The sequence below is a fragment of the Telopea speciosissima genome, chromosome 1, assembly GCF_018873765.1.
Source record: "Telopea speciosissima isolate NSW1024214 ecotype Mountain lineage chromosome 1, Tspe_v1, whole genome shotgun sequence".
Taxonomy (NCBI): Eukaryota; Viridiplantae; Streptophyta; class Magnoliopsida; order Proteales; family Proteaceae; genus Telopea; species Telopea speciosissima.
This window is the reverse complement of record NC_057916.1, coordinates 81,582,092-81,600,168: the sequence shown is the minus strand read 5'-3', so window position 1 is coordinate 81,600,168 and position 18,077 is coordinate 81,582,092. Positions and strand designations below refer to the sequence as shown.

The 18,077-nt window shown below is 38.7% G+C and overlaps 1 protein-coding gene across 1 annotated transcript; it reads right to left on the bottom strand.

Annotated features, from left to right (window-relative positions):
* Positions 1-242: 242 nt before the first annotated feature.
* LOC122671468 lies at positions 243-14,515 on the bottom strand. The gene is made up of 4 exons (XM_043868694.1): positions 14,084-14,515; positions 13,789-13,944; positions 2,056-2,127; positions 243-966 (listed from the first exon to the last, which is right to left on the bottom strand). The coding sequence occupies exons 1-4, from the start codon at positions 14,231-14,233 to the stop codon at positions 298-300; spliced, it is 1,047 nt and encodes a 348-aa protein (XP_043724629.1). The 5' UTR covers positions 14,234-14,515; the 3' UTR covers positions 243-297.
* Between the last annotated feature and the right edge of the window lie 3,562 nt (positions 14,516-18,077).

The window sequence follows — 18,077 nt, the reverse complement described above, 5'->3', positions numbered from 1 at the left end:
CTTTTAAAAACCAGAAGAAAACTCCACCCAATGGGACTAAATCTAAGCCAGTTTCAGCTATAAGATGAGCTAATCTATACAAGTTCCTCAGAATAATCAAAAAGATTTCTATCGCGCTCGTTTAAGCCTACAATCTAGTTTTTGGGCTGAACCTTATCTGACTCTGTCACCAATCAAAAACTCAGAGTTGGCTACAATTTAACAATGTAGGGCAAACCCTACTAACACCATCACACAAGCGATGGAACAGTGACCAACTGATTCCTCATTTATAATTACAAACTACAAACAAGAATGTTATTTCATTAGATCTAAGAATACAAAACCATTCCACAGGCTATGCAATAGCATTGATGCCAACAAGTTCCTAGATCGTGCAAAGACAGCACCCATCACCACACCAAGGAAGATAAGCGGAAGCATACGTTGGGCATTGAAATGTGCCAAGGCGAAGGCCAGTGAACTCACCATGATTGAGCACCATACAGGCATGTACCTTGTCAAGGAAGGAAGAAGGAATCCCCGGAAGACAATCTCCTCCCACACCGGGGCACACACTGAAACTACTATTGCATAGAGGGCCATTGCTACTGGGTCACGAGCCATAATTGATTGCTCGACACTTGACACAGTGACAGGTGTTGAAGGCAGAAGAGGCAACAGGTCGAGGTTGACCTGCGATAACTGATTGACCAGGGGGAACATGAGGCAACCCAAGCCAACATCGAACTGCCAGTTCCCGCTCAGGCTGAATCGAAACCAATCAGATGGAAGGGGATGGAATTTTGCAAGGCAGCGATGTAGGATTGCAATCCCAGCAAGGCCTTCAGCCAAGTCTGTCAAAAGGCTGTACAGGGCTTGGCCTCTATATGTCAGAGATTCTTTGCTGAAGCCAGCTGCATGGGCCAGGAAAGGGATTATCCAAGATCCAACGAACCAGAATGAAGCAATCCAGAGGAGCATAACCTGCAGAAACAGAGTAGTTTCAACTGCTATTTGCCCTCCATTAATACACAAAAACAAATCTTTACATTGATTGTTACATATTAACAACTCATTTAAGTAAGCTTAAGACTTGAGAAGCTAATCATGTTCCTAAGATCATACACTAAGAGTATGTCAAGGAACTTCTATAACTAATCCATATTAACACATACTGTAAGTTGACAAATAAGAGTGACATTCAGTTACAACAAAAGAACTATACACTTGCTTTCTGTTGTACTTCACAACACATTTATATCCATTTGTTGGGTTTTTACCAATGTGGGCCCCACAGAAGGGTTGTAACCCATGTTTGATCGAAACCCATCCAATGGTTGTCACCACTATTCCAGAGTACAAGAGGAAACCAGTGCAGAGTTCTGAACTGCATTTGGTAAAAACTTAAAGGTGAGGCCCAAGTCCCAACCGAACCTTACAAGAGTATTGCAATTTCCATATGTGCAATTAGCTTCAAAATCGGTCAAAACAAAAAAGGAAGACCATCTTATCCACCACACACCCAAAGTAGATATTCATCCAACCAGATAAGGTGACAGCACAACCAAAGTACCAAACTGATCCTGCTATAAGCAGAAAACAAAGACAAAATCCAACAAATACCAATTGAGGTGAAAGCAAGCTGGACTGTGCTTGTGCCTGCCATGGATGAAAGAGATCCACTTGTCTGTGCACCTACCGGAGTATGTGCCATGGCTAATCGAATTGATGTCCAATGGCAATAAGCCTCGGTACAAATATGCACCAAACAGATCCAACCATCCAACCAAAGAACATCTCTTTGGACCACTCATGGTAGAGGATCTTTGATCAATTCACTATAGGAACATTGCTTACATCAAGGTGCTTCATACATCGGATATTGGGCCATGACTAGGTTCGAGAAGGCTTGATGCAGCACTCTGTAACCATATTGCCTCAGTTGTAATTAAATTAAGTTCCAACTATTAATTGTCACTCTATTTTTGTTATCAGTCCCAGGGTGACCGAAACATATTGTCTAGTCATTTATTTCTCAATGTTTCATCACAGAAGTGACACACAAATGCTCACCTTAAGAATGGTCTCTGCTGTCCATGGTACTGTCCAAGGTTTATCTGGTATTCTAAAAACTCCATCTGCAGCCTGAAACAGGATTAAGCCTATCAATGAACACCACTTCAACTTTTTATGGAAATCTACTGATTTGTCTACATATAACCTTTTATACATACTAAAAGTACTTGACCTATCATGGAACCACTGATATATTTAAGTATCACTTTCATACATACTACAGATAGATCCAAATAATAATAAACAAATCAAAAATTAATGCAAGTAGAATTAATAATGTAATATCCACAATCCATCACCATACACTATTTGTCTGCCTGACCTATTGGATTTCTTGTCACCTAAAGATCAGAGTTCAGTGTGCAGGATAAGAATCTGACAATTCACTCTTTGGACAGAAATAGGTTTGCAATCACCCACAAATGTGTGGTCAAGCATTCTACTCCACCTACCTGCCCCTCTTCTCTTACTACTCCATCCATTCATCTAGCTCTGGAAATTGTTCATCATAAACTGAATATTTTTCATAGTAAAAGAACATCTAGTAAAGCAATGAAAACAAATCGTTAGTCAATTACCCTGAGTTTATTAGTACGGGATATTGAGGTGAGATAAGGCCAAAATGAAGCTAGGAAGATTTTAAACCCAACTACTTTCCTACCGAAATATATGAGTTTTCATTCTTGCATTAGGATATTGTTTTAAAGAATATTGGATCACAGCCCAAAAGAGGTCCATGTGTTGGCCTCATAATCTCTCACGTGGAAAGTTTGCACACAACCCCCCCCCCCCCCCAAACCAAAAAAAAAAAAAACTCCTCTTTTATGCCAATGTTTTGATTAGCAATTCCATGTATTCCTAGGCTGGGGTCCAGAGGAGAAAGTTCGTTTGTTTCACTTGAAAGCCAGTGACACTCTACTCTCATCTTTTCCCCTCCCCACCCCCCCTTGAATTATTCTAAATATTGACTACCACTGGGATCTGAGAGTGATAAATATAGGATTTACTTCCTTTTTTAAGGTTCATTTGCCAGTGAGTCCTGCATATGCAGAAGCAGATTAACAATCCATAGCGTTCCAATGACTTTTGCAGAATCAACGCTCGCAAATGCAAGATGCTAAAAATTGAAAGAAGGAAAAAAAATTGAATTCCCACCTTGCAAGAAATCAATCTGACCAACTTCTACCTTTCAGACTTTGCGGGAAGCTGAGATTGAGCCAGAAAACTAAGATTGTCTAATTTTCCATCTAATGACTAGATAGGGGTCCAGGACAGCCTTTTGTAACCTATCAAAGGAAAGTTACATGGAGACAAAGAGCTGAAAATCGCAAAACCAAGTGCTAACATGCATCATGGTGGTGTCGGAGATCCACATAGGAGTGTGCTAATCTACCAAAAAAAAGTTACATGTAGACTAAGTGCTGAAAATTGCAAAACCAAGTGCTAATCTGCGTCATGGTGGTGCCTGAGATCCGCATAGGAGTTGGGCTAAACATGAGAATACCATAGTTGCTTTCAGCATAAGCCATTCTACAAGGTGGTCTCACTGTTTGATGTAGGTCATTTAACTGGTATTAATACTCTTAAATTCTCAATTCCATTATAGTGGGGAGCAGGGACATTTCAGTAATATTTCCTCTGAATTCTTCCCTCATTTCAGGTGTGGTCTCCTCCATTCCTCCATCCTTCTTTATTCATCTTTCATTCATAGTCTTCTTTTCTCCTTTCCTGTTCTGTTCTGGCGGTAACAGCAGTTTACGATACTTGGTTCGATCTCCCGCATCCCAAGCGCTTTCACTTTCAGACTTGGAAATTGGAATCACCTCCACATGACATCCCAAAACCATGGTTTTCTTATCCCATACAAGTCTCCCTACAGTAAGAAGCAAGCCTGCAACCAGGCTGTTTCCGAGTTCTTCCGCCAGACTTGCTTTCAGCAGTTTATTTTTAAATCATTATTTTAATTGTTGGGACTGATATTCGCTGGGTTCATCAGGGCTGTGTGTTGGGATTCATCACCTCAAACTTCAAGCCAAACAATGGCTATATGAGAGATTTCACAATCAGAAAGGAGTTTTCATCTTCCTCCGGCTGCTCTCAGTATAGATGTTGAAGACAACCCCTATTAAAATCTATACCTCTATTTACATAAATACCCTATATTTCTTATTTTATTCCCTCCCTTCATATCTTCATTAATTTCTAGAACTACAGCCCAAGTAGTTGCTTTCAATTTATGCCCTTAACTCTATTTCCTTCACTTGATTGATTCTGAATTTCAAGATATTTACCGTTCCTTTGAAATTGATTTATTTGTCAATTACATAGTTGTCAAGGCGTTGCCAAGCTGTTGCTTCGGAGACCGCCTTGGCATCCAGCTGCCTTGACAACTAGTGTCGCCTTGGTCGCCAAGGCATTTGCTGTCACCTAGCATGCAGACCCCGAAACCGAAACGAACCGTTTAAACCGAAACCGTTAAACCGTTTAATAAATGGTTCGGTTATGGTTTCAGAATTGAGGCCGCTTAGTTAAACAGTTTGAACCGAACCGAACCGTTTAACACTCTTAAAGTGTACATAAATGATGTGTCAAAATAAAAAAAGAAAATGTTTACCGAACTGAGCCGTTTAAAACGAAAACCGTGAAACCGTTTAATAAATGGTTCGGTTATGGTTTCACAATTGAGACTGTTTAATTAAACGGTTTGAACCGAGCCGTTTAACACCTTACCGGCAATGCCTTGATTCACCTAGACACCGTGACAACTATCGTTAATTAAGGGCCCATAGCGATCAAAATTTAAGCGTTTTGAACCCGTGATCGCATTAGAAGGAAAACGAACTATTTTGACTCTAGAAACACTCCTAGCATTGCAAGCAGGTCACCAGATCTCAGTATTTGTGCATCTCACCTACTCCAGTCAATTCATTATGGCAAAATTAATCCAAAGATTAGAAACAGCTTCAAAACGCACTTTGATATACATTCAAGACAATGATCTAAAGATTAGAAACAACTTCAAAACACACCTCAATATACATCTAAGACAAAAGGAAACAATCTTATTAATGTAGCACTGATTTAAAGGTTAAAGCAATACTAAAATAGAATGGAAAACATAGACATAAAATTCCAGCAATAGGAGAAAGTATATAGAATGAAATCAAACAGTCAGATGAACCTGAAAGTCAGGTCGAATTCTCTTCTTCACAGGTGTAACCTTGCTAAAAAATCCAGCAAGATCTAATGGCTAGATCAGGAAATAAAAGGGAATCCTAGTGGCAATAGGAAAAGGGTAAAGCAGTAAAACCAATAATCAGATTAATAATTAGACTGCAGAAACATAAACCCAATTAAATTTTGATGTTATGTAATCAAAATCAAAAGAATCAGTTTAGTGTATGCAAGTATCGATTTCACAATCCAACTCATAAAAGTAATCCTACTCAAAGCAGGACTTCAACTAACAGCCAACAGATTTGAAAACTGAAAACAGGATTAGAAAGGAGTATTGTCAACAGAACAGTTCTGTAATCGGATCTGAAATCAACAGTCAAGATCACCTTCAATTTGGTAATCCTAGTGAGAGTAGGATGGAAAATTATCAAGAACCAAATCTGGACAGAAATATCAGAAAACAGAATTGCAAAACAGTACCTTAAGATAGAATAGAGCAAGACCAATGGCACCCGGGCTTCCTACCGCAAGATGCCGGCTGGATCAAACACCAGTCAAACCTTGGATCACACACAAGGAAGAGCATAGCACGATAGACAGTAAAGACAAAGCTTTTCATTAATCAAAATTCGTGTATAATGCTGGACCCCTTTTCAAACTTGTATAGAAGATTCAAAAACAGACTCAAACATTAAAAAGGAAAGACCTAACACAATCCTTAACTAATAAGGTAACAAAAACTAACTAGGAAACAAAAATAATGAAGGAAACTGACTCAAAACAGGACTGAACTTATAAACTCCTAATCCAGCTTAATTAAAACACTTACTAACAATTAAAATAAAGACACTTGCTTAATTAATCCCATGTGCCTAGCCTCTACCCATATTATAGGCCCATTAAAGTGGCCCACTACAATGAAAACACATTAGATCAAAGGCCCAGCACATACTAATGTAGAGCCAGTTCAGTGAAAGGTCCACCGGTTGTACGGCCCACCCAGCCCCTGTTCCAAAGATTTGATCCCTAGCCGCCCGGCCAGCACCTTCGATGCACCTCGGTCGCCCCGTTGCCCTTCCAACTCTGATGCGTTCCCTCCCTTTTTTGATCCATCCTATCAAACCAGCGAAAAAAGGGCAGAGAGCAAGCAACTGTTCAAAGAGCCCTTGAGGCAACTAAGAACCAGGATCGATACACTGATGTCCGGCTGTTACATCACCTCTTCAAACAGTCTTCAACAGATCAATAAATTTTAGAATAGAACGCTCATTGGAATTGATTGGAAATAAAAGGAAAATGGAAGAAAGGTAGAAGGATAGATTTGGATCGAGTCTCTCACTCTCTCCCTTGGGCCTCACACCCCTCACAGGTATAGGTATCTCACCCTCTCATCTGTATCTCACAGCCAATCGGTTTCAAAACCCAAACTCTCTATCTTCCCAAATCGTTAGCTATCCTATCCCGCCACATACATTTATTTATAATATTTAATCGATTACAACAATCTAGACCTTTTCCTAAATAAAACCAATTACAAGTAAACCTAATCCCAACTAATTAGCTAACAAATAAAGAGACCTAATAATAGAAACTATTGGACAGCTAATAAACCCCTATGCAAGAAACTATAATTTCCAAAATTATAGGATGATTGCAAGCTGTCATAGTCCTCCAAAGGCTTCTCCATACTGGCTATGGGGCCCATGACAATCTGAAGAATATCTTCTCTTAGACATGCTGTACAACGGCTAACCACTTCCCCAAAAGAAAGCTATTATGTAGGGATGATATTGGCCTGACATGTTGAACGATATCCTCTTCAAATCTGGAAATATGCTGGCGCAAAATCTATTCAAATTTGAAGATAATCTTCCACAATATATGCTGGACGATGAGGAGATGAACATGGACAGGTTCTTGCCAATTCCTCTCAACCACCCATCGATCTACATCACATACATAACCCAATCCAAAGCTTATTTCCACTAAAATAACCCCATTTACGTGATTTAACTGCATCACTTATATCAGAACCTATCACAATGTCTACAATTGGTGATGAGATATCAAGCACTTACAATGTCCATAAGGTTGTCCTAGAAGAACCAGAACTAGTACTATTCAAGCTTAATCCATTAACAGGATCCACTGTTCATGGCAGATTCCTTAGAATTAATAAAATATAATGGGTTGTACTAGTTTAGTATTTGTTAGAATTATATGGAGCATTGCACAGGTTTGGGACTAACGATTTCCTGAACTTGGCAATGATCTTTGTACAGTTCTCAATGGCTTTTGCCTAATAAAATTCATTATTCATCCCCCACCCCACACCCCCCCCCCCCAAAAAAAAAGATGGAAAAAAAAAAAAACAGAACTTTATACGCTTTCTGACTAAGAAAAGAGAGTTGAATTTCTATTTTGAAAATGGTCCATCCTGCTTAAGTTTCGATCCAGGATCATTTTGGCAGTAAAGAAAGAAGCCTCACATTTTCTCTACACTTGTGCATAGAAAGACAAGATTGAGTCAGAGATAGGTTGAAACTTGGTCCAATCTTGCATGTGGACTTCATGGGACGCTTCAACAATCTCCCAGAAGCTCACAAACATATACTTATCTTTGGGTCAGTGGACTTCTGGTAATTTGATGAGTAAATTTTATTAAATCAAAAAAAGAACAACAAATAGTACTTAATATTTGGAATTCCTAAAAACAAAAATTATTCAGCCTACAAGAATTGAAGGCTTTGTTTTACGACTTATCCACAGAAAATGAGAACAATTTTAGAAGTTCTAAAGTATATATATATATAGCCCTTTTTTATAGAGTGGTCTACAATCAGCTTCTCTTGCTGGGGCGTGCTAGCACACTGTAGTTTTCTTGCTTGTTGCCTACGTTTGCTTGCAACGCCCTACCTTGCTCCAGCAAGCTCCATTTGCGGCTTCACGCCCTTGAATTCTTATTCACAAATGAGGGAAAGCCAACAGATATATATATATATATAAGTACAAGCTAATGGGCAGCAAGAAGCAAGATTCATGGAAGCACAGAAACCATAGAGGTGAAGAATAATGCAAATCATAGACGGACCATACTCCAGTCCACTAAATCATAAAGCCACACAAGTCAGTGATAGACCACCTGGGCAAGACATTGATTAAACGTTCATTGAGATCCAAGAACTACTATGTAAATATGGACTACTTTAAGCCCATTATGTTGGCTGATGTGGCCTTTAGTGGCCACATGGGCCATAACCGTTTCTATTTTGAAAAGGGTGGTGAAATGTAACAGCCACAACTTAGTTAATGGGAGGAGTGGGAGGAGTTACATACAGAGTAAAACTCTTAGTCCTTCTTCCTACGTACAATTTGCCTTGCCCCATTGAGAAGACAAGTCTTGAGAGAATAAAAGAAAGATACAGACGAAGAGTGGGAGACTTGTTTTCCCACATTATCTCTAAAAGTCTGAAAGAAGAAAAGTAATGTAGAAGGGGTTCAACTAAGAACCACTCTACGGTAGGATCCATGTTAGGTTGCAGCAGAATCAGAATTAGTAACTTAAAAATAAGAACCAAAGAAGCCAGCAACAGGGTCCAAGGCAGGGATCGAGTGGCCTCCTTAGAGGTCTGGAACAGTCCTCCAAGTATCACCCTCGATGGAGTAAAGGCTGCTGGGTTCAGGTCCTTCGATTCAGCAGCAGGGAAAAGAAAGGGTTGCAGCCGGCAGGTGTGGAGATGGGATTTCTAGCCTCTGTTCAGCAACAGCAACTCTAGCACTTAGTTGGATTGTCTTCTGGTCTTTCTCAGATGCAGCAGCAGCACACAGTTGATGTCACAAAGTAACAGCAGGGGTATAGCTCGATTGAGGTGAGAAGACAATGAAAAGAAGATGGGAGAAGAAAAGAAAATGGGATAAGGAGATTCGGCTCTCTCAGCCCTAGGGGTTTTGGCTCTCACCAGCCAGGCTCCCTGCCCTTCATCCTCACAATAGGATAATCAAAACTTGCACAAAGCAATCTAAGCAACTTCATTAATTCATAAAATCATGGGGTGCCTCTATGGGCATGTTACAATATATAAAGGCCCAAGGATTGAGCTCCAAAATAGAAACTAAAAATCAGAAAGTCCCTTATAAGGCTGAGACTTGGGTTACAAGCAATGAAACTAAAATAGAAACTCTAAGTTGCTAGGTTCAAAATAGAAACTTAAGCTTACTTTCTAAATCAGAAATTAGAAACTAAACTAAACTTCTAAATCCCTATGCATAAAGCACCATGCAATCTGATCTTTGGGCCCAAAGAATCTTCTAATGATATTCTCACCACGGCAAAATAAGGGGCTGTGACACTGTTCATGTGAACAATGTTTTGGCCTCTTTTTCTTCATATTTTGATCTACATCAATAAGCAAGAAGGAATTCTGCTACCAATGATACGCTCATGCAAACATACTCAAGAAAGACCGGCAAGAAGACAATAGCATTAACCAGTAACAAGCACGGTTCACAGTTCGTCACTGAAGAGAGCTACTCCAAGATTCCAGTAATGGCAGGATACTACGGTCCAAGAGGAGGAAGGCCAAAAAAATTAGTTTCTGCATTTAATTCGGCCATTAGGTTCTCCCCCTCCTTTTCCAACAGATGGTATCAGAGCAGGTTCACCCTGCCTCTGGATACCGATTATAGGTTGGAACGGTTGCCGCAATACAATGCATAAGAGTCCATTACAGTACTAATTCATTTTTTAAATTGTTTTTTAATTTTGGCATTTTTTGGGTCTGGCTGGAATTGACATTGATCGAAGATCCGGCAGCCGGCAGTGGTTGCCAACCTTTCGGGCAACAGCCATGGCAGTCAGGTGGACGGCCATGAAAGTCCTGTTGCTAGCCTGGGTCAGTTGTGAGAGAAGGAAGAAAAGGGAATATTCCCTTGAGCCATTGCAAGTTTCATTACAATTCTTCCATTCCGTCCTCTCATAACTCAAAGGATAGCAAATGATTGATACACCATTGAGAGAATTAAACCTAAAAGGATGAGTACTGTGGTGTTCTAACAGCGGCATATCAAACAAGAACTTGATGAGCATTACGGGAAAAAAAGACAATTGAGAAATTCCAAAGCCTAGTGTCTCCTGATAATAATACTCTTTCACCTTACAGGATTGTGCATTGCACGTGTCATTAAATGGGTAAAAACCATAACATGTGGTAAATACTGTTATTGCAATCATACGGTTACTTTATCCACTTAAAGAGTAAAGGGTCAAGGTCAATCAAGTAACTGAACCATATGTGGACCCAAACCCGGTTTAAGAACGTGTATAATTAATATAGTTTAACAGTTTTTTTTTTTTTTAAATGGTCCAACACATCACTGATGTGTTTAACTTTTGGAGGCTAAGTGGGTTTTAAACGGTTGCCTTTGAAAACCATTTTTCATCTTTAAAAAAAAAAAATCAAAAAGCAAATTTTGCTCCACACACCACTGACTTGTTAAAGCCTTTTAAGATAAAGTGAATCATATTGTTACCTTTTGAATCACTTAAGATCGCACGGCTTTTAAAACTGTATATCTATTGTCAAAAGAGATCGTACAGTGCATGGAAGGTTCTATGGGTTTAAAGAGTGGGTTTGAGCTGGGTTTTCCTAATAACCCGTACGGCACCCCAAAAGAAGGGCCTAAACCCGAACTGGGGCTGAACCATATGGACGTGTTGGCGGTTCAATCCATCCCACGGCCTGACCTGGTTCCATTTTAGGACCGGTTCTTCTCTGAACTTTTCCTTTTCTGTCATTTCTTTTATGAACCATGTTTTGGACCCCATATTGTAATTTTCTACATTTTCTAGGTAATGTTTTATACATGTTCTCATATGCTGAATTTCTTTTTCTACCTAGTTCCACATGTTGGTTATGTGTTACCATTATTAAATTGCAAATGCATTAATGTTAGTGATATTCGGATAAATCACTAGGTACTAGGCATTTGTATTGGTGCATAAAGAAATTTGCATTGAACCATAACTAAAATAAGAATATGTGCAATAAATCACTGTCACTGTTGTTTAATTGCTTATGAAAACATTTATGGGGTTTAGATGTCTTGTAATTTTAAGAAATGCCATTAAGGAGTTAAAGTTAATGCCATACCCCATAAAATAATAGACATTCTTTAAATACATGAAAGACATCATTATGACCTTGAATTACACCAGATGGATAGACTACATTTCTTAACAGAGATCTTGATGAGGAGGTGTACATGAAACAACCTGAAGGTTTTTCTTCGAAAAAAGGAAATCTCGTCTGTAAGCTAAAGAGATCTATATATGGATTGAAACAAGCTTCCCAACAATGATACTTAAAGTTTGATCACACAATCACTTCATTTGGATTTGTAGAGAATCGTGCAAATCAATGTATCTACATAAATACTAAAGGAAGCGATTTCATCATTTTAGTTCTATATATGGATGATATTCTCTTAGCAAGCAGCGATCTAGTATTGCTACATGAAACTAAGGAATGCCTGACGCACAATATTAATATGAAGGACATGGGCGAAGCTTTGTATGTCTTAGACATAGAGATTCACTTGGACAGGTCGAAAAAGACCTTAGGGTTGTCCTAAAGAGGCTATATCGATAAGATTTTGGATCGTTTTAGGATAAAGGATTCCAAACCGAGTGTTGCACTAATTCTTAAAGGTGACAAACTCAGTCAAGAGCAATGTCCGATGAATGATTTAGAGCTGAAAGAAATGAAGAACGTCTCTTACGCATCTACATTGGGCAGTTTGATGTATGCGTATAGACCTGACATTGTCTTTGTAATGGAGTTTTAGGTAGATTCCAGAAAAATCACGGAATGTCACATTGGACAGCGCCAAAGAAGGTGTTGAGATACCTTAAAGGCACCAGAGAGGCAGAGATCACATGCTCACCTACAAGTGTGTAGAAAAATTGTAGCTGAAGGGGTACTCAGATTCAGATTATGCTAGATGTGCGGATACAAGACGATCTACATCAGGTTTCATTTTCTGTTGACTGGAGGAGCAATATCTTGGAGAAGCATAAAGCAATCGAAGACTGCTTCATCTCCTACGGAAGCTAAAGTGGTGGCATGCTATGAGGTTATCTCTCAAGCATCATGGTTGAGGCAATTTATCACAGACAATAAGGTTATACCCTCCATTGAGAAACCGATTTGTATCTACTGTAATAATACTGCAGCAGTTAGATTTTCCAACAATACTTGCTCAGTCAGTCGATGTACACACATTAAGATCAAGTATGAAGATCAGTCATTCAAGCATGTAAGTACCAATTATATGATTGCTGACCCATTTACCAAAGGGCTTGCACCAAAGGTTTTTGTTGATCATGTAAGGAACATAGGCTTATGTAAATCATTGTGTACTTAAAATATAATTTCAGACATTGCAATGTACACTTTGATTTCAATTAAAGTTTTTTATAAAGTTTACTGGCAATTTGATTTTCCTGTTATTCATTATAGTTGTGCACATATGCTTAGAATAACAGATACCTATAACGTAGTCAAGCAATAAAGCTTGTACTTTAAATTGGCCATTGGGTCAATTCACAATTAATCATGGGATTAATTCTATAAAGTTTAAACTTCATCCCATAATGGTTCGAGTTGAGAAGGATGGTTAATCATGACACGTGGAAGGGAAAAGTTAAATGTCAAGAACTTGGACCGCCATAATTTGTTGAGTTGGAATTTTCATCTTGGATGTAAAGTTTTCTACAGGGATTAAGTTCAGTATAACCATACATCAAATTTAAAGCTTAATAATTTACTTGGCATGTGGCAATCTAGGCCAAGTAGAAGAATGTTGGCTGATGTTGCCTTTAGTTGCCACTGGGCATAATCGTTTCTATTTTGAAATGGGTGGTGAAATGTAACTGCCACAACTTCCTTAATGGAAGGAGTTGGAGGAGTTACATATAGAGTAAAACTCCTAGTCCCTCTCTCTACGTACAATTTGTCTTGCACCCATTGAGAAGATAAGTCTTGAGAGAAGAAAAGATAGAGATAGACAAAGAGTGGTCGACTTGTTTTCCTACATTTTCTCTACAAGTCTGAAAGAAGATAAGCAAGAAGGAATTCTGCTACAAGTGATTCGCTCATGCAAACATACTCAAGAAAGACCGGCAAGAAGTTAGTAGCATTATCAAGTAACAAGCCCATTTCGCAGTTCGTCGCTAAAGGGAGCTACTCCAAGCGTCTAGTAATGGCAGGATACTACGGTCCAAGAGGAAGTAGGTAAAATAAATATTATTTCCGCATTTAGTTCTGCCATTAGGTTCTCCCCCTCCTTTTCCAACATAATTTCCATTTCATAAATTCAAGTTCCAGCTCTTTGTAGACATTTAAGAACACCTAGACAGGGTAACCCAATAACTCTTCCATATAAAGAAGCTGAAAAGCAACAATTCCTGTACATGACATTCTGTACCAGCAAAAGTAATGCTCAAACATGAAAAGAAGTAAACAAAATGGAGACTGATCAAAGAAAAAATCTAACCTTTCGAAAACTTGAAAACCAGTTCTTTCTTACAGCGGTTGATTGATCAAATTCTTCCTTGCCTAGTTCCTCGGGCAGCTTATTCTCTTCTAAAAATTCAGACTCAGGGATGCGCGGCGAAGATTCCTCATGCTTAAAGCAAGAAATTTTCCATATCTACGGGATTGAAATGAGACAAGAAACAATAAACAAAAAATTCTTTGTACCGTTATAACTCAAATTACTCATAAGATAATCCTTATTGATTCTGAGTAAAATTGAAAATATATATCGAGTCCAATATTTCTCTCCTTACCTTTGAAGATCTAGAATGAGATTCAACAACACGTAAATTTCGATTGAGTGACCATGAACTCCCGGAACGCTTCGAAACCCTGGACCTAGAAATGGTCGGTAATAGAACCGGGGGCCGTCGAGCAGGGCAGTAGCAACAAGAAATCGACATGGGTTGATTCCGGATTTATTAAAATCCGGCACGGAGGACCCTCAAATCTCTGCATCACAGGACTAAAACCCTAGTCCTCTACATTAAAAAAAAATTTATTGGACCAAAACCCTAATCAATCTCCATTTCTCTATTTCAGCTTGGAGCCTTCAACGTCTTTTGACGAAAAGTTTCTCTATCTTGAAGAAAATAACCTTTTAAATCCAAACACGCATAGGATGCGGGAATAAAACCCAATCCGAACAATGTCCAAAGCGAGCCACTTGTGTCAAAATGTCTCTGGACTAGCGGACCAACCAGGTCTTTTCTGTTTATTCAGACAATTTCTGGAAGATGACTAGTTGCACAAAGCTTGTTTTTCCCTGCAAACTACTCCAGAGTTTTAAAATTACTGAATGCTGCATCATTTCCAATTTTTTTAAGAATGTAATGTCATAAAAACCCATAATGGAAAAAATCTATCCAAAAAAGTCCACTTTTTGGAATTGAGTTCCTCTCCGAGGAGCTTAGCACGCTCAAGGAGCATCAAGCCGTTGGGTTGTGCTGCACACATCCCTAGGCATGCATCGAGATGTGTGCGGCACATCCCAACCCTTGGATGCCCCTGGGCACTCCCTGGGTGTTGAGCTCTCTGGAGAGGGGCCTGGGTCCTGACTTTTGTTGCACCCTCTTAATTTCTAAAATGACTCCCCTGCCCCTCCTATATAATACTTCATTTCACGCCCCCCCCCCCCATTGGTGTCACTTGCTAGGTTACCGCACGCGAACCTGAAGAGGTGTCATTTAAATGTTCACATAAATAAAATCCTTTCATTTATTATTAGAACATTTTTGTATAGAAAATGTATAAAATGACTTATCCATAAAAAATTTCTCTAAAAAAAAATAAAATCCTCGAGGTCTTTATCTATTGTAATACATATGGAATTTTTTATTTTTTTTTGGTAAATCATATGGAATTTGAACTTTGGGTTCTCTAATTATAATTCCCTTTATCGATGAATCTTTTAGATATTTTATTTCTGAATCAAGTTTCCCTTCACCTATGGTGAAATAGAGATTCTTTCACCATGACCATGTACCATCAGAATGCATTACGAGGGATAATTTCGACTTCATAAAGAGGGGGAGTATGATTAGATAAGAATCCAATCATGGGATTACATCACCAATAAAAAATAATTTTTTTCTTCTCTATGAGTGAAGGAAAATTTAATTGGTTTCTTAACATCTTCTAATCGGTTCATAAATAAATTCACTTTTTGACCCCCCAAAAAAAAATCTCTTTCACAAATTTTTTTTCTTGGGGTAGGTAGCTCAGGTGGAGTGGACTTATTAGGTGTGTTGTATATTTACATAAATGGTTTAGTGTAATTTAAAGGTGCAACATGCTAAATACAGCTGATAATATAGAATATGAACATGGCTGGTACCTCTACCAAAAAACATACCATATTTGATTGATTCTTATGATACTTTATTCCTTCATGTGTTCACATACAAGGGAGACATGGTGATCCACGACCACCAATAGGTCCCCAAGATCCTCACTCCAACTCTAGATTCATATTTTACTAAAAAAAAAAAAAACTCTAGATTCATATTTGACAGATTCTTGTTGACACTGTTTACCACATTATATATTCATAGGCAGAGGTTCTCTAAGCAAGCGAGGTAACCTTCGCCCTCTGACAAAGATATTTTTATTTATATTCTTAATAATTAAAAAAAAAAACATGTGAGAAAGAGTATCTTACTCCACTTGCTTGGAGAATCTTTTCTTATATTCATATTAGATACATTAATATAGACATGTAATAAAAGAAATAATAAATGTACTCTCATTTCATTTATTTATTTTTTGTTGTGTGTATGTAAGATGATAATGAAAATGGGTTTCAGCGTAGGTATCCAAATTAAACACACACAACCCAAAAAAAAAAAAAAAGAGTGGGGGGGCTTTGGTTATCATGTAGTATTACCTTTAATTAAAATTTCACAACCCCCACAGTTCATGAAAGCTACAAGTAGGGATGTCAATCGGTCAGTTTGATCTAGTTTCTAAGGGACTGAATCGGTCTTGGGACTCAATTAACCCAAATCAAAACCAGCATGGTAAGACGATGATTGCTTTCAATCCGGTTCGATTTCAGGTTTGTATTGGGTTGGTTCAATTCATTTTGCTTTTTTTGTTTTTATATAGATATAAAGGAAAGGCAATAGTTTTCCTTAACTAGTGGAGTGGGAAAGATTCCCTCACCACCATGCGATATGACTTTTTTCCCATCACAAACTCTCAACCTTATTGTTTGGATCGATAAGACCCCTCCCTTTAGGCATTTGGAAGGACAAATGCCTATGGTGAAGGGAAACTCAATCTGAAAATTTTTGATTGCTCTATTTTTTATGTTCTTATCATGTTTGGTCATTCCGATCAATTTCAGTTTCCACCAGTTTTGCAAAAGCTAGAATGAAGTTGACCTGATAAGAGTTTTGTGTGTTTCGGGGTGAACCAGTCGATCTGACCAGTTCAGGCTGAAATTTTGCACCCCTTGTTGTAAGTTATTCAGCCTCTTTGTTACATTAAGTCCCTCTTTGTTTATGTTACGATCCTATATTAGTCATATGGGTTTGATCCCACATTTCATTATGAAAGAGAATTGATGTGGGTTGATATGGCCTTGGGTTCCTTCACCATGTAAGCTGGTTAATTATGGGGTTGAGTTCCCCCAAGGTTCGTATCAGTGTTATCAGACCAGCCGATCCTCAATCCCAACCCTCAAGTGGAAGAGCTAACCTAGTGCCAGAGTGAAGCAGTTAGGAAAGGACTACTTGCCGTCAAACAAAGACTTTAGAGGAAAGTGGAGTCGCTTAGCAAGGGCTACATGATCCGATGTGGGTTGTCGTGGATGTCGATTTAGAGAGCAGCCGATCCTCTAACATAACCCTCGGGCAGAAGAGGCAACCTGGTGCCAAAATGAAGCCTCTAGGAAAGGGCTACTTGCCACTAGATAGAGACCCTGGAGCAGAGGGGGAGCCACTTAGAAAGGATACCTGATATAGAATAGGCTGCCATAGACATTAGTTTAGAAACATGCTCAAGTATTACGACCACATATTAGTCATATAGGACTGATCCCACACCAATAACAAGGGGGATTTGGTGTGGATTGATATGGTCTTGAATACCCTCACCTTGTAAGATGATTTACGGGGTTAAGTTCTCCAAAAGTTTGTGTCAAATTCAGTTCATATACTCCATAGATATTCTATTTCTTCTTTTTTTTTTTTGGTAATAGGTATTCTATTTCAACTGGATTGACCAACCCCTCTCTTATTTTTTTATTCCTTTTTAGAGGGCAACAACACCAATGCCACCTACGATTTTTCTGGAAAATTAAGATACATCCAAAATTTAAAATGCTCTTTTGGCGTGTTTTAAATACAGGTTTAGCTATCAAGGCCACTCTCTCAAAGTGGATGCCGATCGAGCCTACATGTGTTTTCTGTGGTGCTTGTGATGAATCCCACTGACATCTTTTTCTATCTTGTGAATGGACTAAGCGTATCAGGGCTTTCGGACCCCTCGGACTGAGATCAGAGCATCTTAACAGCTCTTCTCTGGCACAGCTTTGTGCTTCCCTCCTCGAATCTAAAGCCCTAGATAGACCAACTGCTACCTGGTTCTTCTCTGTTGTTGCAATAACATGTTATTTTATTTGGCTTTTAAGAAACAAAGTAATTCGTGGTCTAGCAATAGCTGACCCCCTCTTTGTTATCAAAAATACTTTCAGATGACTTTTCGATCTAAATTTACATCCACCTATGTCTGATTCATCTCTAT

What these genes read in the sequence shown, in the direction of transcription:
- LOC122671468 (XM_043868694.1), bottom strand. Translation starts at nt 14,233, where the DNA reads ATGTCGATTTCTTGTTGCTACTGCCCTGCTCGACGGCCCCCGGTTCTA. An exon ending in GGTTTTCAAGTTTTCGAAAG is followed by an intron (nt 2,128 to 13,788) that starts GTTAGATTTTTT and finishes ATCCTGTTTCAG; the next exon opens with GCTGCAGATGGAGTTTTTAG. An exon ending in CAGCAGAGACCATTCTTAAG is followed by an intron (nt 967 to 2,055) that starts GTGAGCATTTGT and finishes CTGTTTCTGCAG; the next exon opens with GTTATGCTCCTCTGGATTGC.